Source organism: Daldinia childiae (assembly GCF_008694065.1).
Source record: "Daldinia childiae strain JS-1345 chromosome Unknown Scaffold6, whole genome shotgun sequence".
Lineage (NCBI taxonomy): Eukaryota > Fungi > Ascomycota > Sordariomycetes > Xylariales > Hypoxylaceae > Daldinia > Daldinia childiae.
This window is the reverse complement of record NW_022984647.1, coordinates 1,317,557-1,332,311: the sequence shown is the minus strand read 5'-3', so window position 1 is coordinate 1,332,311 and position 14,755 is coordinate 1,317,557. Positions and strand designations below refer to the sequence as shown.

Sequence of the window (14,755 nt, the reverse complement as noted above, 5' to 3'; positions counted from 1 at the left end):
TTTCCGTTTCGGGCAAAGGCCATGTGCTCGCCGTTACGTCGCGTCGCTATGCCGGCGCCGAAACACCGCGCCGCAACGAAGGTGCGGTAAGTTCCGCTAACCCCGGGAAAAAAGGGGGACGAGGAACGATGATGTCTTGGAGTTGTTAGTCAGTTGCCAAACTGAATGATTGGGTGCTATTATTTCTAGCGTACGTAGCTGATCTTCCTGCTTCGGCGATAAGCCAGCTTGTTCAGTAATCACCAGAACATTAGACATCATCGATGAATGCTCGGAACGCAGGTATCCCTCGGTAGCGAATATTCTTACCAATCCGTAATTTCGATTAGATGATACCTTCCTTCGTAAACTACCTCAGACTATTTTGTTGGATATCTCTATTTTTTAGCTAAAGCCTCCTTGTAGATTCGAACAACTTACTATGTAATTAGGGGCATCACAGAATCCTCTTTTCACGCACCTAGAATTAACTGCAACCAACCCTGACTTACTCACGATACATGAGCTCGAATCCCTCAAAGGGTCTAAGTCATAGCATACAAAGCTCCCATAAATTCATACCCGTATCAAGGAAATGACATTTGGATGAAGTTGTGACAATTTCAATTTCGTAAATTTTGCTCCAAATAATGCTGACTACGTGATCAATGCACAGACCTGTGACCATGATATATAGAACTATATCACATAAAGCAATCCACGCTGAAACCCCGACGCTCCTGGTATACAGTTCCCCCCCTTTCGCAATATTGTGCACAATGAAGAGGGGTTATATACCGCCCTTCTATAGTCGTCTCTCCCTAATCGCAATCAATTTCTGCTAGAGATAGTACTCCAGCATTCAACGTAATTAAAGCCCACACCAGGTGGCAGATGAAAAGAACATTTTTCTCTTGCGCCTGCCCCCCGTGCGAGTCACATACCGGACGCATTATTCAACCACGCCCTCATTCCCCGTGATCTTAAATTCATACATAAAGTGACCTATAGCATCCGGTTGGTGCTGTTGAATCCCGGGAACATATGTTCGCTAGTGTTATTAGCATCTGGTGGTTCTGCTCAAGTGTTATTATCCTCCCCAAGGTCCTCCTACATTCCTTCTAGAGGCTGAGCGAAGGTGTAGTTAAAATCTAGCAAGCCGTCTAGCATCCAATGCTGGGGATCAAAGAAGTCATAGTTTGCGTCACTTCCATACCCTAGCCCAATCATACTATTAGCACCGGCGCTTAGGCCGTGACTTGCCGTTGGTGTTATGCCGCCATTATTCGTGGCCATCGTCGTCAGATTCGCCAGATTATTATGCGGCAATAATGTGCTATCCATATGTGTGGAAGACGCGGAAGACTCATTACCTGAGTCTGGATTAGTTGGATGTTTAAGAGCTGCTCGATATTAGTAAATCCCCCAAGCCATGCGAGCGAGGTATACTAATCGAGAGGAAAGAAATTAGGAAATAGCCTTACCATCAAGTGTCCCACGACCCTGAGCTTGATACTCTTCCCTCCAGCGCCAAATAGAGTCAAATACGAGACTCATGCTATGCCTACAACGGACCTTCAATTGCAAGGTATCGTCTATAAGAACAGAGCTGTCGTCGTCGTGAAATGAGGTGTTGTTCTTATTGTCAATTCGTGCGCCATTCCACATCTGAACCATAAGCTCTGCTAGCCGCCATTGCAGATCATTGTCTAGCACGCTCGTCCTGCGGATGGAATTGATGGTTTTATGAAATAGAGTTCTTCCCCTTTCGAAGTCTATCGTTTTAGCAAAGAACGATCTCATCAACTTGAGTAGAGCAAATCCGGCAGCAACTAGCATCTGTTGGATATAATTAGTGGCATATACTAATATATGCTGGTTTGCGTCTAGAAACAGGAGATCTAGAAAGCTTGTGATGGCTCGCCATAGGCCCATGAGATCGTCCATATAACCAGGAGTACTGCTGGAATCAAAGAATCCAGCGAGGCGAAGATGGACATTGGCAGCAGTTAAGTGTACCTCCACAATCTGCGATAAACGCTGCGAAAGGATTGACGTCTGTAATTCTTGGAAGTCCCGGCGGTACACTCGCATCAGCATAGCTCTGTGTTCGTCGCCAGCCACGCCCCTGGGATCGCTTGCATTACTATACATTTCCTTCGAGACTTTATCACAAAACCTTTCTATTCTCAACCTAGCCTCAAGCTCAGGAGAAAGCGTGAAGGGTCCATCCTCACCAGGGCGGATTGCTAGTGTCCAGTCGTAGAGAGAAGTAGCCGGCTGGCCATAGCCGGTTCCAATAGACTGAGCGACAATGTTGCATACGGCCCAGGTCGTTACTCGGTCATGAAGCTGGTCCTTGTTAAGCTCTACTGATACGCGGGAGAAATCTTGGGTATGGTTAGGTCGGTGTAGACCAATACCTGTGGCAGCTTTCATCATCACACCACATAAAATATGAGTTGGATCTGCCGTCGTTGTGCTTGTCGGTAGAGGCCAAGTACATAATAGGCAAAGGGCCTTAACGACGAAGTAGCTATTCGGCACGTCGCCTACGGTACCCCAGAGAAGTCTATTCAGAGGGCCGCTTGACAGTTCGTGCAATATGTTGGGCTTAGCATGGTAACGACGCGAGGCAATGGCGATGATGGTCCAGAAGAGTAAGGCATGTTGCTGATAATATAAATCAGGGGACTGATGCTCGTTTAAAAAGGGTAGAAACGGATGGTAACAGCTGAAAAATTCCTGGAACAAGCCGTGGACATCCTGCTCGGTCAGCCGCACTGTCTCAAGCTCATAGGCATAATGGGTTGCGGCTAGGCTATACGACCCTCCTCGCTTGAGAGTCAGAAGGGACGTAACAGCTTCATCGGATCCCATGAGCGAAGGATTTCGGGTATGCGAATACGCACTATTTGCGACGGGGGATTGCAATTGAGATTGCAGGTCTTCGTCATCGTCAATTACAAAGCCCTGAGCTTTGGCTTGGGCTATCTTGCGACGTAACCGATCGATTTCTTTTTCCATCTCAGCATGTTTCGACCTCTTGCCAATTCGTTTGAAATTAGACTCGATCTTGCACTCGAGTTTTAGACGATTACACCTCGAACAGCTCTGAAATGGTTCTTGGACAACATCGCACCTCAATTTCTGCTGCCTACATTCATTACACGCTCTATTCAGATACTGTTAGCTACGTGTCATCACGTATATATATATGTGTGTGTGTATATGTATATGCATATATGTATAAGCATTGATACATGTTGAGGTTAAGATATTATATAATATGCGAATGGATCGTGGACATACCGCTTCACACCGGGTTGCCTCTTCTTTTCGGGTTCGGCGAGAGACTGATCTTCGTCGCCGATAACGCTACCGGGACTGCTTTCTATTCCGAGACCCCCTTCGCTGCGCTTTCGTTTCATAGAGCCATGGCGATGAACGCTCACAGGGCTTGTAGGGCTCGTCGACGGCGCCGAAACGGCGCCGACAACTGTGTGGCCATCCATGCACTCTTCAATTGACTAATTATATCAATCCAATTGAACGCGACGAATATGACAAGCTGTGAATTTGAGGTAATTTCTTTGCTCCGTATGGCTCCGTGCCCGCTGCACCGGCCGAGGCTGAGTTTTGCTCAGCTTTGCTTTACGTCGAAGTTCCGAGACCGATCACGGAATTGAGTAATTGGAGGGGTCTGGGCTAATAGCGATAAGGGGATATGAGTAGAAATTTGAGTGGGAGAGGCGACTTGCGGCTCCTCTGACTTGACAACGAAAAAAAAAAAAGTTGTTCGTTTTTTTTTTGCCGCTAACGCGGGGTGGCGGGCAATACGCTGGAAAGTGGATACAGGGACACTGAATACTGGATACTGGATACCTTTAGATACTAATATAGAAAGAACAACAAGTAAGGGTAAGGTGAAAGCAGGTAAGGGCAAAATAGTTAGGTAAAGAAAAATTAAGAATATAGTTTGACTTTTGTCAAATCTGTTTTAAGAATCAACCACTACCTTCGTATCGTAAGCTTGAAATCTCATTAGACGCTGATAGTTTTCAATTGACCAAAGAGATTGGACTAATTGGTATCAATCTCAAAAGGTCATAAGTATCGGAATGCAAGAATGCAAGAATGCAAGAATGCACGTAGGGTCAGGTACCTACATTACCTAAAGTGAGGAGGTACCTAAACAACAAATCATGGGTCTTATAATGAAAGAATGAGTTGTTCATTGTGTAAAGCTCCATCCATCTCAAGCCGTCAACTGCATACAACTTGCATAAGACTTCCCTTGGCCGCCTTCCATCGACGAGTAAAAATGAGGGGTAACAAGGTCACACTTTACCCATCTTGGCCAACGGAATACTTGTCTAGGAAGGTAATCCCGGTCTAAGTGATCAGGTGCTCTTACCCCAATTTGTTTTCTTCAAATGAGAATCCCTGGTAGTCAAGGAAACACCATTTCAGTATTATATTCGCTTCGCAAGGTCTTTACAATTTTCCAATTGACTCCAAGTAAAGAAAAAAAAAAGATCTCTCTCTTTTCTTCTGTAATATTTTCTATTCTAAATGTTAAGAATATTTCAATTGATCAACTGATTCGAATTGTCACACAATCGAGATAGCTACAAATAGCTACAAATAGCTACAAACAGCTACAAACAGCTTCGGCTCGACCCAGAAGAGTTATGGTAGGTCAAAATGTCCCATTTAGTTCTTACCTAAAATAGACAAGCCACCAGCGCTATCAGAAGACGCTTATGTACCAGGCTGCCAGGCAACAAAGAGAGAAAATGCTCGGTCCGTGCACATTTAACCGAAGTATAATCGGCCGCTCTTTGGTTCCACCTATTATCAATTATCATCCTATCATCCTATCATTATTATCCTACCATCGCATTCAACGCTATACAAACCACTTCTTACGTGTATACTACATATTAAAAATCATATAATTCTAAGCCTACCACATAGGACTACCACCGCATTAAACTTAGAATCACGTACAAAAATAAAAGACGTGTGTTTTTTGTGTGTCCGAGTAGGAAAGGTCAAAATGTCGACTGAGCATCAGCCCGGACACGTGCACCGAGAACTGGTCAAGGGTAAACTTCGACCACCGTTGAAGCCACCTTTAACCAAATCGTATACAGTTGCCCCGGCGTCGATCAACGAAGTTATGGTGAGAAAACCATCTGAGAGACAAGTGAACCGTACGTGTCTATGTTCAATTAAGCTCAATACGAGCTTCGTTTTGACAATCTTTCCAGAAGGTCCTATTGAGATCTCGTCCGCAGCTACAGCTCAACCGTTTTTAGATCCCACGGTCCTTGAACGTCGTAGACGCAACAGCGGCATGACTTAAAAAAAAAAGCATGTGGAGAATCTTGTCCTCAAACCCTAGTGGTATAGGCAATCCTGATTTATTAGGACTCTTGCTAAGTGCATGAGGGTACAGTCATACCCTTTCAGTTCCCAGGAACGGAATGGACGGGTATGTTGAGATGAGGGCTGATCTCTCATATGCCGAGACCCTCCACTACTTCCACTACTTCCACTACTTTCGGCTAGACTAGGTTTTGTATGCGTGATACATATCGCAGCATGCCGAGCCCAAGTCACATATCATTATCTTTGGTTTCGATGATGCATACTCGGAGTAGACCTACCGGGCTGCTTAAATCGCCACATTGCTGCCATACTAGTGCTATGCAGCCTTCAGCCATGCTTTTGTAGCTGCTGCTACCTAGCTATTTCCCGCCTGACGTGGGTCTCCAATCTCAAGAGCTACATGGGGGCCACTTCACGAGTCAAGTCAAGTCATCTTTAAAATGACCCTTAATCGGATAAGTCTGGATTAGCAACCTTTTGCCGTTCTCTCCGCTCTTTGGACCTTACACGTATTTCCTACATGCATGCGAGGTGAATCAAACGAAACGGGTTGCTGGCGCCTAACACTTGAGTTAGGGAGGTCCTCTAAACTGGTTCGTCGTTATATTAGGGTTTCCACACTGGCGTCTTTGCTCGTGAAACACACCAGTTATTCATCAGAAAATGTAAGTGGAAATTGAAGATCAAGCATGTGCTTCCGCCTCTCGTTCTCGGATTTCGTCCCCGGCCCTATGAGCTACGCTCCGGTCCGCAGTGTAACGAAGATCCCGACTTTCTTAATGTAGCACTCACACGTACTGAGAGCTTTATGGACGGACCGACAATACCAATTGATGGTTATCGATCGGGCCCCCGCAGCGAATGTGGTCCTAGATGTTTTCAGAATAAGCGACCTTATGGACCCGGATGCAGGTATGCGAAGGTAGCTTTGATAGGACTTGATGCTACAAGTAGTCGTAATAAGGCTGACTAGCACATACGGGACATGCGCGTCGCCAAAATAGGATGCCCCTACTATACTAGAAGCTCTATTGAGTTTTGGAATCGAACGTGTCGAATGTTCGACCAACTTATGTTACATTCCGCATATTGTAGCTTCGACCGCTTTTTCGAGAATTCTACTCAAGTGGGATCGAAGATGGTATTACCCATGAAACGTCCTTCTCCAATGAGACGAAGATGCAAAGGTTAACGTGTTTAACCACCTAGTTTATATCGAGATTGAAGAAGCGTATACCGGGTCGATGTGCTTTGACATTTTAGACTAACCACGTACAATAGATAACACGGTACCATCAACGTATTACTCGGCGTGCACCCTCGGGGTATATACGCATTCCTCCTCTATCCTTCACCGATATTGTTTACCATTGTACCTCATCGAGCTGTCTTACGCATCCCAGTGGCTCGGTCTGATCCACTATTACACCTTGGCATCAACTTGAATACCCTATCTCGACCCACGTCCTCAAGATAATACGGTTCAACCTCAGAACTCTACTAGAGCTCGAAATCAACACAACACAACACATAAGCTATACTAAAGGGCAAAGCTCTTAATGTCACCCTTGGTAGTCTAGTTGGTTATGGCGTTCGGCTGTAATTGTGAAGATTGTATACCGAAAAGTCACCGGTTCGATTCCGGTCCGAGGGATTCTATTTTTGATGTTGCTTTCCATCATCACCTCCCTTTTTTGTCAGATCCATCCCCGGTGTATCAACGAAGCATATCATAAAAAAGAAAGAATCATAGAAAACATAAAAAAAGAAACATACAACACCGGGGATTCGCTGGTCGTCACCGACCCAACTACTGGTCCGGCGGTATCCGGTTTATCGAGGGGAGAGCGGACGGGATCCCGAGTTCTCCAGATCCTATGGTCGTATGTGAAGGAGTAGGTTGCTAAATGTAACTTATATATCCTTAGCGGTAGGACTAGTAAGACTGGACTTTGGATCCCAACCTGAACGATTCAATAGCAGACTATCCGTTTCACATAAAGATAAAAAAAAGGTTCGTTGGGTCTGATCTCGTTATGAATTGGCCCCTTAGAAATAGTCCGGCTCGAAATGTACGGAATATATTAGGTATATTGAAACAGAAAAAGACGTCAGACCACTTACAGCTAACTTAACTATATATTTGAGGAAGATTTTCTTGTTGAGCTGAGTGGCTTGGATATTTGAATGTCAATGCTGTTTTAGGGGTGAATTGGGCTTCGTAACACCTTCGTAATATATTGAGCACTTTGCTTAGGGACTATGGTAGAAAGATCTAAACGTTAATAAGATACTAAAACCGTCGAATCCTACTGTTCTCCCATCACAGGTAGTTTTATATTTAGTTGTTGTAGGGATGTTATGATAGGAGTTGAAGCGTTGAAGCAAGGTTGAGTCATACTTCCAAGGTACCGACCGGCTCCTATACTCATCTGAATTGGTCGACAAGTAGTCTAAATAGTGATATACCCCGAAGAGAAAAGTCAGAAACAACACGAAACACCGGCACCAGGCACAAGGCACAACCGCTAGGCATAAATAAAGCTTCTTTAGTAATTCATGACAGGTAGACGGTAACTTTGTATTTCAGCCACGGCATCCAAGTACAGTACCTAACGTACCTTAGGTACGTATGATACATAAAGCAATCCAGCCAACTAGCCAGCCAGCCACCGTCAACTTCAATTTGCAAGCCCCCTTAGCCCAAATACGTGCAATTCGTAGCGCTGCCATCTCTCTGAACGTCATAACTCGTAAACCCATCCCTCGGGCGAAATCAAATCGAGCCCTAATCTAGCAAGGCCAAACAACACTGCCTGCGATTAACAATGAACTAGTTTCCTTTCTTCCATCCCTTCGCCTTTCCATAGTAAACCAAACCAATTCCATGTGTTTGCGTGCGCACCTAACCTACCTGGTATCCAGACGGCAGAATAAATATAAAATAAACGCACAAAACACAAAACCCCTTTCCTGCGTGAAAGTATCTGCTGCTGACAAAGTGTAAATAGAAACTTTTCCCCATCCCTCCGACCAGGTATTACGATGCGAAAAAAAAGGGGTTGAAGAAAACATGAGAACAGCCCTTAGAACAAGGATCCCTACAAGCAAATTCCAGCTTCTCAGCGTTCCCTAAGACGACTCCCTCCTCGCCCTATACTGACTTCCCCGTCCGCTAAACAAGCGCTTCAACACACCCTTCTGCGGCCTCTCCTCTTCTTCTTCCTCTTCCTCATCACCAATCATATCATCGTACAAGGTCCGCGACTGTCCCTGTCCCTGCTCATACCCCTGATCCTGATCAAGCTCGGTCTGGCTCTCCGTATCCGCACCGACGCCTGCGTCCTCGCCCTCGTACTCGTACCACAGTCTCGGAACCAGCAATCGATACGGCACCGTGATGCCCGCCGGGTCGCGCGCGTTGACCTCCACGTTGAGACATACGTCCAGTCCACCTTGCAGGTCGACTTCGAATTTCGCCGCGCCCCCTGCTGCCTGCAGTTGCTTCGCGGTGAGCCCCGTCGGCGTGCGGTGAAATGGCCGCGGCCGCGGCGGCGCGTCCCACTCCGAGCTGGGGTTGTCGTCGTAAGTGCTGTAGTTATTACTAAACCCGCCTGTGCCTCCGTGCTCGCCCCTAGTTGGCTGCGTGAACGCGCGGCGCGGCGACTTGGCCGTGAAGTACGAGTCGTCGCCGACTTCGTACTCATCATTGCGCTCCACGCCTCCGCCGCGCATCCGGCCCATGTTCGCGCTGGAGCTCCCTTCCCCGTAGTAATCTGGTGCAGCTGGAGCATATACAGCCGGCCGAATCGGTGCGGCAGTCATAGTCGTAGCGCGAGCGCGCCGGGCCCGTGACGCTTCGTACATGGCCTCCTCGTCGTCCTCCTCGCTGTCAGGGCCCCAGCCACCATTGATGCCGCCGTCATCGGGCCTGTCAAAGCTGTTCCTCCGACGGCCAAAGATGCTGCCGCTGCCGTTACCACGCGGGCGGGAGTTGTCGACGCGGCCGAGCGAGAGGGTGCGCAAGAGTCCGCCTGGGCGCGATCCGCCGCTGGTAGAAGCGCGGCGGGAGAGCGAGCGTAGGAAGCCGCTGCCGGAGACGGGCGGACGTGAACGGTCCGCGGGGTCGCGAGGTCCGTCCTTGCGGAGAACAGAACCTTTCCTTTTCGATGAGAATCTACGGAACAGACCGCCCCGACTGCCTGGTGGAGTGCCCTCGGGGGTCATTTCGTAGTCCTCTGGTGGTGGTGTGGGTGGCGGTGTCTGCCCGGGCACGTACTCACGGATGGAGCACCAGTTACGATGGGGGAGGAGACGCTTGTTGTTACGCGGCTTTCCGTCTACTCCATTGGTAAAGATAGGAATCATGTCCTCGTCGGTCTCCTTGTCGAAATGATGAATCTTGTTCCGTTTATTGAGTATGTCGGCCATGATGTCAGGAGGCGGTGTGTTGGCAATGGCAGATGAGACGATGTTAGGCATATAGCGGAAGTCGTTGTGTTTAGCAAGCTCCTGTTTAGGGTTCGAGTAGAACTGGCCGATAGCGGCTAGATGCACATCGCCGCTTAGAATCGTCACGCGAATAGACTTGTCCGCAGCGAGATCCTGGAGGTCCTCGATAACGACTCTTCGCTCATCCTTATGGTTCTTAGCTGTCCAGTGGTCATCAAGATCGTCGAGAACTTCAACGCCTCCGTCGAAGCGGTTGAGGAAATTGCCCAGCATGCCCGCTTTTCCAAGGGCTTTGATAGGATCCATCAATCGTGAAGTCAAGCTAAAGATGTCAGCACCCTTGTATTGAATTTGCGCAGGGTTGAAACTTACATGTTCTCTAGCCATACTAACCGAGGATAGGCAATTGGAACCCCCAGGAGAACGAGCAGATGCTGCGTCTTGCCCCTGACAATCTCATCATAACAACGGTCCATAAGCTTCTTCCACGTGTTTTCCCGCAAGACGTCGTCTCTTGTACGCTCAGTCCGACAATCAACCGCGAGCAGCGCAATCTTAGATCCCAGGAACATGAACGTACTGCGGCTTAACTCGCGGATGTAAGGCCCTGGTTTAACACCTAGAATCCAGCTCGGTTCAGTCGTTTCGGTTTCATCTGGTAAGCTCTGGTGCTGGAAGAGCATATAGTATTTAAATGCAACATTGCCCAAGCCGCTAAATACTGGGGACTTCATGAAGTGGTGGGGATAGGAACCAAAGCCATCTATAATGTCATGATCATCATACATATTGACCATGGGAATTTGGCAATTTGCCAAGCCGAACAACCCTTGAGAGAACCACATCATATACCTATTTAGATAGAACGTTTCCATCTCATCTTGCAACTCCGGTATTAACGGCGCGTTGTTTTTGTGCAGAGGATTCTTAATATCTAGCCAGTTATGAAAATGAGGGCTTTCTCGCATGATAGCATCATTGTAAAGCTGATCTCCGCCTCCAAGCATGACGTGAAACGGTCTGGTTTGATGATTATTGAGCACATCACGCCACATGGGATCTGGCCCGCTGAAGTCATCTGGGTTCACACTCAAGCTAAACCCATTGCAACTGTAGAACATAATATTCATCGACTCGCCCCGAGGGGGCACCCAGAAGCTCATGGCAGGGCCACGGTTAATGCGGTACGCTATTCTCTGTTGATAGTCTCGGAGTTCGACTTCAATATTGAATCTCCAGAACGTGTGGCCTCGTTCCGCATGCAGTCGGAACCCACGAACATCCTTGTACTTCCCCAGCTTCTCTCCGTCAACCTGCGTCCGTCTTTTACGACTAGTAAAAGAACCCGGAGGATCAGGCCCGTTGCTGAAGTCTGGGGCAGTCCTGGTGATTTCGAATAGACCATCATCTGGCTCCAATCTCGAAACATCCTTAGCTTCTTCTAGGTGTTCCACCGGCCGTACGTATAGTGTTTCTCCCCGCCTACCGAGCTTCGGTATGCCGGCGATTGGGTCCACATACTCTGGTGGAAGAGTCTGTTCCCCACGTAGCTCTACGGGAGGAGGTGGGAGGAGTTCAATAGGCTGGACAAAGAGCCGTAGGATCGGAGGGATGTCATATGACGACTCCGAGTCTTGTGTGACGATCATGACGCTACCTCTCCATATCTCTAGGTTAGAAACCTCGTCGTTACGGTTTGCTTGTGCTAGTGGCTTTTCGTAACGAAGGCCACAGTAACGTAGCAGCGGTCCGCATTTGAGATATAATGCTGGTTTAAACCTTGTCGGACCTTTGGTATCATCATAAGGGTCTTCGAGGGCCTCAGGTAGTGGTCGCGTCGTTGTACTAGCTCTACGCTTACTGCTAGGAGGACTCTCCCACCATGGCATACTCTTTTCAGTAATAGGGTTAGGCCCTTCACTTAGGTCTAGTAAAGGACCTGCCAGCGTTCCAACTGTAGCCTTCTTCCATTCCTCTAAGTACTTCGGTGGCTGATATATCCCTCGACCAGGCTTGAGCTTACTCCGATACATGTAGTCATGGATACCGAGTTTATGATCGCTCATATCCGAATCGTAATCGTCCTCTTCGAACATCTGTGCCTCATGTTTCCGATCCGGAAATGTAACAGATTTCACAACATTCCTAACAGGTGCCGGCGGGTCTTCTATATTACGTACTGGGGTTTGATAAGGGTGCTGTGATGGTAGTGTGTTTGGATTATTCCTTACGGACTCAGATCGGCCAAGCGCAACCGCGGCTGCAGGTCCTTTCTGTTGAACTAGAGGTTCTTTATATTCTTCTTGTTTTAGCTGCTTACCTCTTGCTGGTGGCCTTTCATTATACTCTGGCGAAATAGGCATCCTCGTACCTATCTCATTTCCAGGCTTGACAGTTCCTAGCGGGATGCTCACATCTCTAGGCACTTCATTTGATCGCTCTTTTTGCGAATTGCGTCTGTACGGAGCTGTTGATCTTTCCTCGGCCTCCTTACGCGCGCTATACCAGGGGTCACCGGGAGGGTTCTTCTTAAGCTTGTTGCTTCCGCTACGAGTGAGAGAAAAGCCTCCGCTCACTGGAGTAATAGGCGACGTTGGTGAACTACTCTCTGCATCTCTTGGTAGATTGATATCGTTTTTAGCAGCTCTCTCACGAAAACTTAGGTTACCTTGGGGTATACCAGCCTTCTCAGCTGTTGTGATATTGCGATTCCTAGCAACTGGAATTTGTGAGCGTGGAAATTGATCGGATGGCTGTCTGGCTTCTTCTGGGGGGCTACGAGTCAAAGGCCCGTGGGATGCGGCCACTGATGGCTGCGCCGGTACTGGATCTGCAACAACTGCACGCTGTTCTTCTGGCCGGGCGTCGGATTGACGCCGATCTCTAGACCGAGACGGCTGACTAGTCTGACGCTCCGGTAGAAGTTGAAGCCTCTCTTGAATTGAAACACTTTCTTTCCGCGCTGCTCGTTCTCTTGCGCGATGCTCAGCAGCTTCTACACGGGCTCGTTTCTCTTCCTTGGTGATGCTATCGAGGGTCAGCTCGAGCCTTTGCAACGGTGACCGGTCGTCTGCCCACGTTGGGCGCTTTACTGGCGCATTCAGTGTTCCTTGTCTCTTTGGTGCGGAGGGATCCATGGCTTCCTTCTCTGTTGTATCGCCATTTGCTAGCTTCCCTATAGATCTAGTTCCCTCCAGGCCTCGAAATGCCTGTTTGCCAGCATCCCCGCTTTCGTCAAAAGTTTGTCGACTTCGATCTAGTATAGGTGCTCGATTTAGCCTTTCAACCTCTGGGGTATCATCTTTGTAGAAAGACTCGGACTCCATGGCCGCTATTCGTGCTTGAGGGGAACCGTATCTAGGAGAACCAAATCGGTAAGCCGAAAGCGGCGGCCCAGGCGAACCGTCCGGGTTGAATGTGTACGTCGGAGTAAAAGCCGGGCTACTGTTTCTGTAAGGGTCCCTATAGCTGACCGGCGGAGCTCTAGGGACGTCAGGAGCGGCGGGGGGAGGGGGAGGTGATGCGGGAGTCTCGTCGTAAGGGATATCTTCTTGCGCCCGAATGGCACGTCTTGTCCGTTTTCCCTGCGACTCTACGGGGTATTGGTTTTGCCCGTACGGTAGAGAAGGTGGACGGGGAGCTAGCCCGTTACCCGGAAAGTTGGAAGTAGCAGGTGACTGTAAAGGACTAAGTGTAGACTCTGTATAAGCGTCGGTGTGGTTGGTTTGCACGGATGCCCGGTTCGACCGTGACTGTGACTGCGACTGCGACTGCGATCGAGAGTGTGAGTAAGTCTGGGACTGAGACGGAGCGGCGGACTGATCCAAAGACTGTCGACGATCAGTCTGATCATAGTCGACAGACATGCGGCGAGCTTTTGATGGGGGCAATTGGCCCCAATAAGGCGTCGACATTATGGGTAGCTATGCTATTAGGCCCAGCGGTGATTGGGCTGTAAAGATAGGCTGAACTTGAACTGGGGGGGAGGGCGTGTCGAGACTAACACAGTAGCTCTCATCTGCGGGTGCCCATGATAGACCAATGCCATGCAGACACATGCGGTTCGGGTGGTTGAAGCCAGTAATTAATGCAGGGGGAGATGGGGAGAGATGGGGAATGGGGAATAACAGATTCAAGTATTCAAGACATATGTAACATTATGGAGACGCAATCGCGGACCATAGGAAATATTATGGAAAGTGTATTGATCATCTATATTGAAGGGAGCTGAGAAGAGAAAATTAATAAGTTGGCTGGTAAAATTATTCCAGCCTTCTCAGGTTGGCGCAAGGAAAAAAGAAGCTTCACAGGGATCTTTTTTTTTTCCTCTTCGGATCTCTAAAGCCTTACAACTTACAAGCCTCCCGATTTTTCTCGTTTGAATCCTGGATTACGACTGGTGCGGAACGGGGGATAATCAAACCATGTAACCCGGCAAGATACAGATCTGACCTCGTATCTCATCAGTAATAAAAGCTAGGTACCTCCTACGAAGGAGAAAAAAATAATGTAGGCGTCGCATATTCCCCGATCATGAATATGATGGATCTGATTTCCCGGGAAAGAAGCGGTCAACCGGCCGGCGGAGTTTTTTTAGTATCGTATGCTATGCGGCTTGTATGTTAGGTACATATATGAAGTGGATTCGACGTGTTAGTTGGACAATATGTGATTAAGAAACTTCCCTTTTTTTCTCTTTCTTTTTGCCAAGGAATCGGAGTTGATCCTCGGGAGCTAAATCTGGTTATCGTGAAACTGTCTTGTGCACCAACCCGATGTGATAAGACGGAAAGCCGAAACAACGGTGGCTGGCCGTGACCATACTTTATTATAGATGGGATAGCTTCATCTTGTTTGATCGAAACTAAAAGAGATAATTGCGACGAGGTCGATCTATCAATAGTTACTTACTTACATCTGTATAGCT

The 14,755-nt window shown here is 48.0% G+C and overlaps 2 protein-coding genes across 2 annotated transcripts; both read right to left on the bottom strand.

Moving 5' to 3' along the window:
- Window positions 1-1,089: 1,089 nt before the first annotated feature.
- GL218_06277 (Regulatory protein LEU3) lies at window positions 1,090-3,494 on the bottom strand (the record flags this gene model as incomplete). The annotated part of the gene is made up of 3 exons (XM_033582984.1): window positions 1,090-1,382; window positions 1,464-3,154; window positions 3,292-3,494. 3 exons carry the CDS (start codon window positions 3,492-3,494, stop codon window positions 1,090-1,092), a joined length of 2,187 nt encoding a protein of 728 aa, XP_033434118.1.
- Window positions 3,495-8,508: 5,014 nt separating this feature from the next.
- Window positions 8,509-13,154, bottom strand: GL218_06276 (uncharacterized protein; the record flags this gene model as incomplete). The annotated part of the gene is made up of 3 exons (XM_033582983.1): window positions 8,509-10,150; window positions 10,201-11,995; window positions 12,200-13,154. The coding sequence occupies 3 exons, from the start codon at window positions 13,152-13,154 to the stop codon at window positions 8,509-8,511; spliced, it is 4,392 nt and encodes a 1,463-aa protein (XP_033434119.1).
- Between the last annotated feature and the right edge of the window lie 1,601 nt (window positions 13,155-14,755).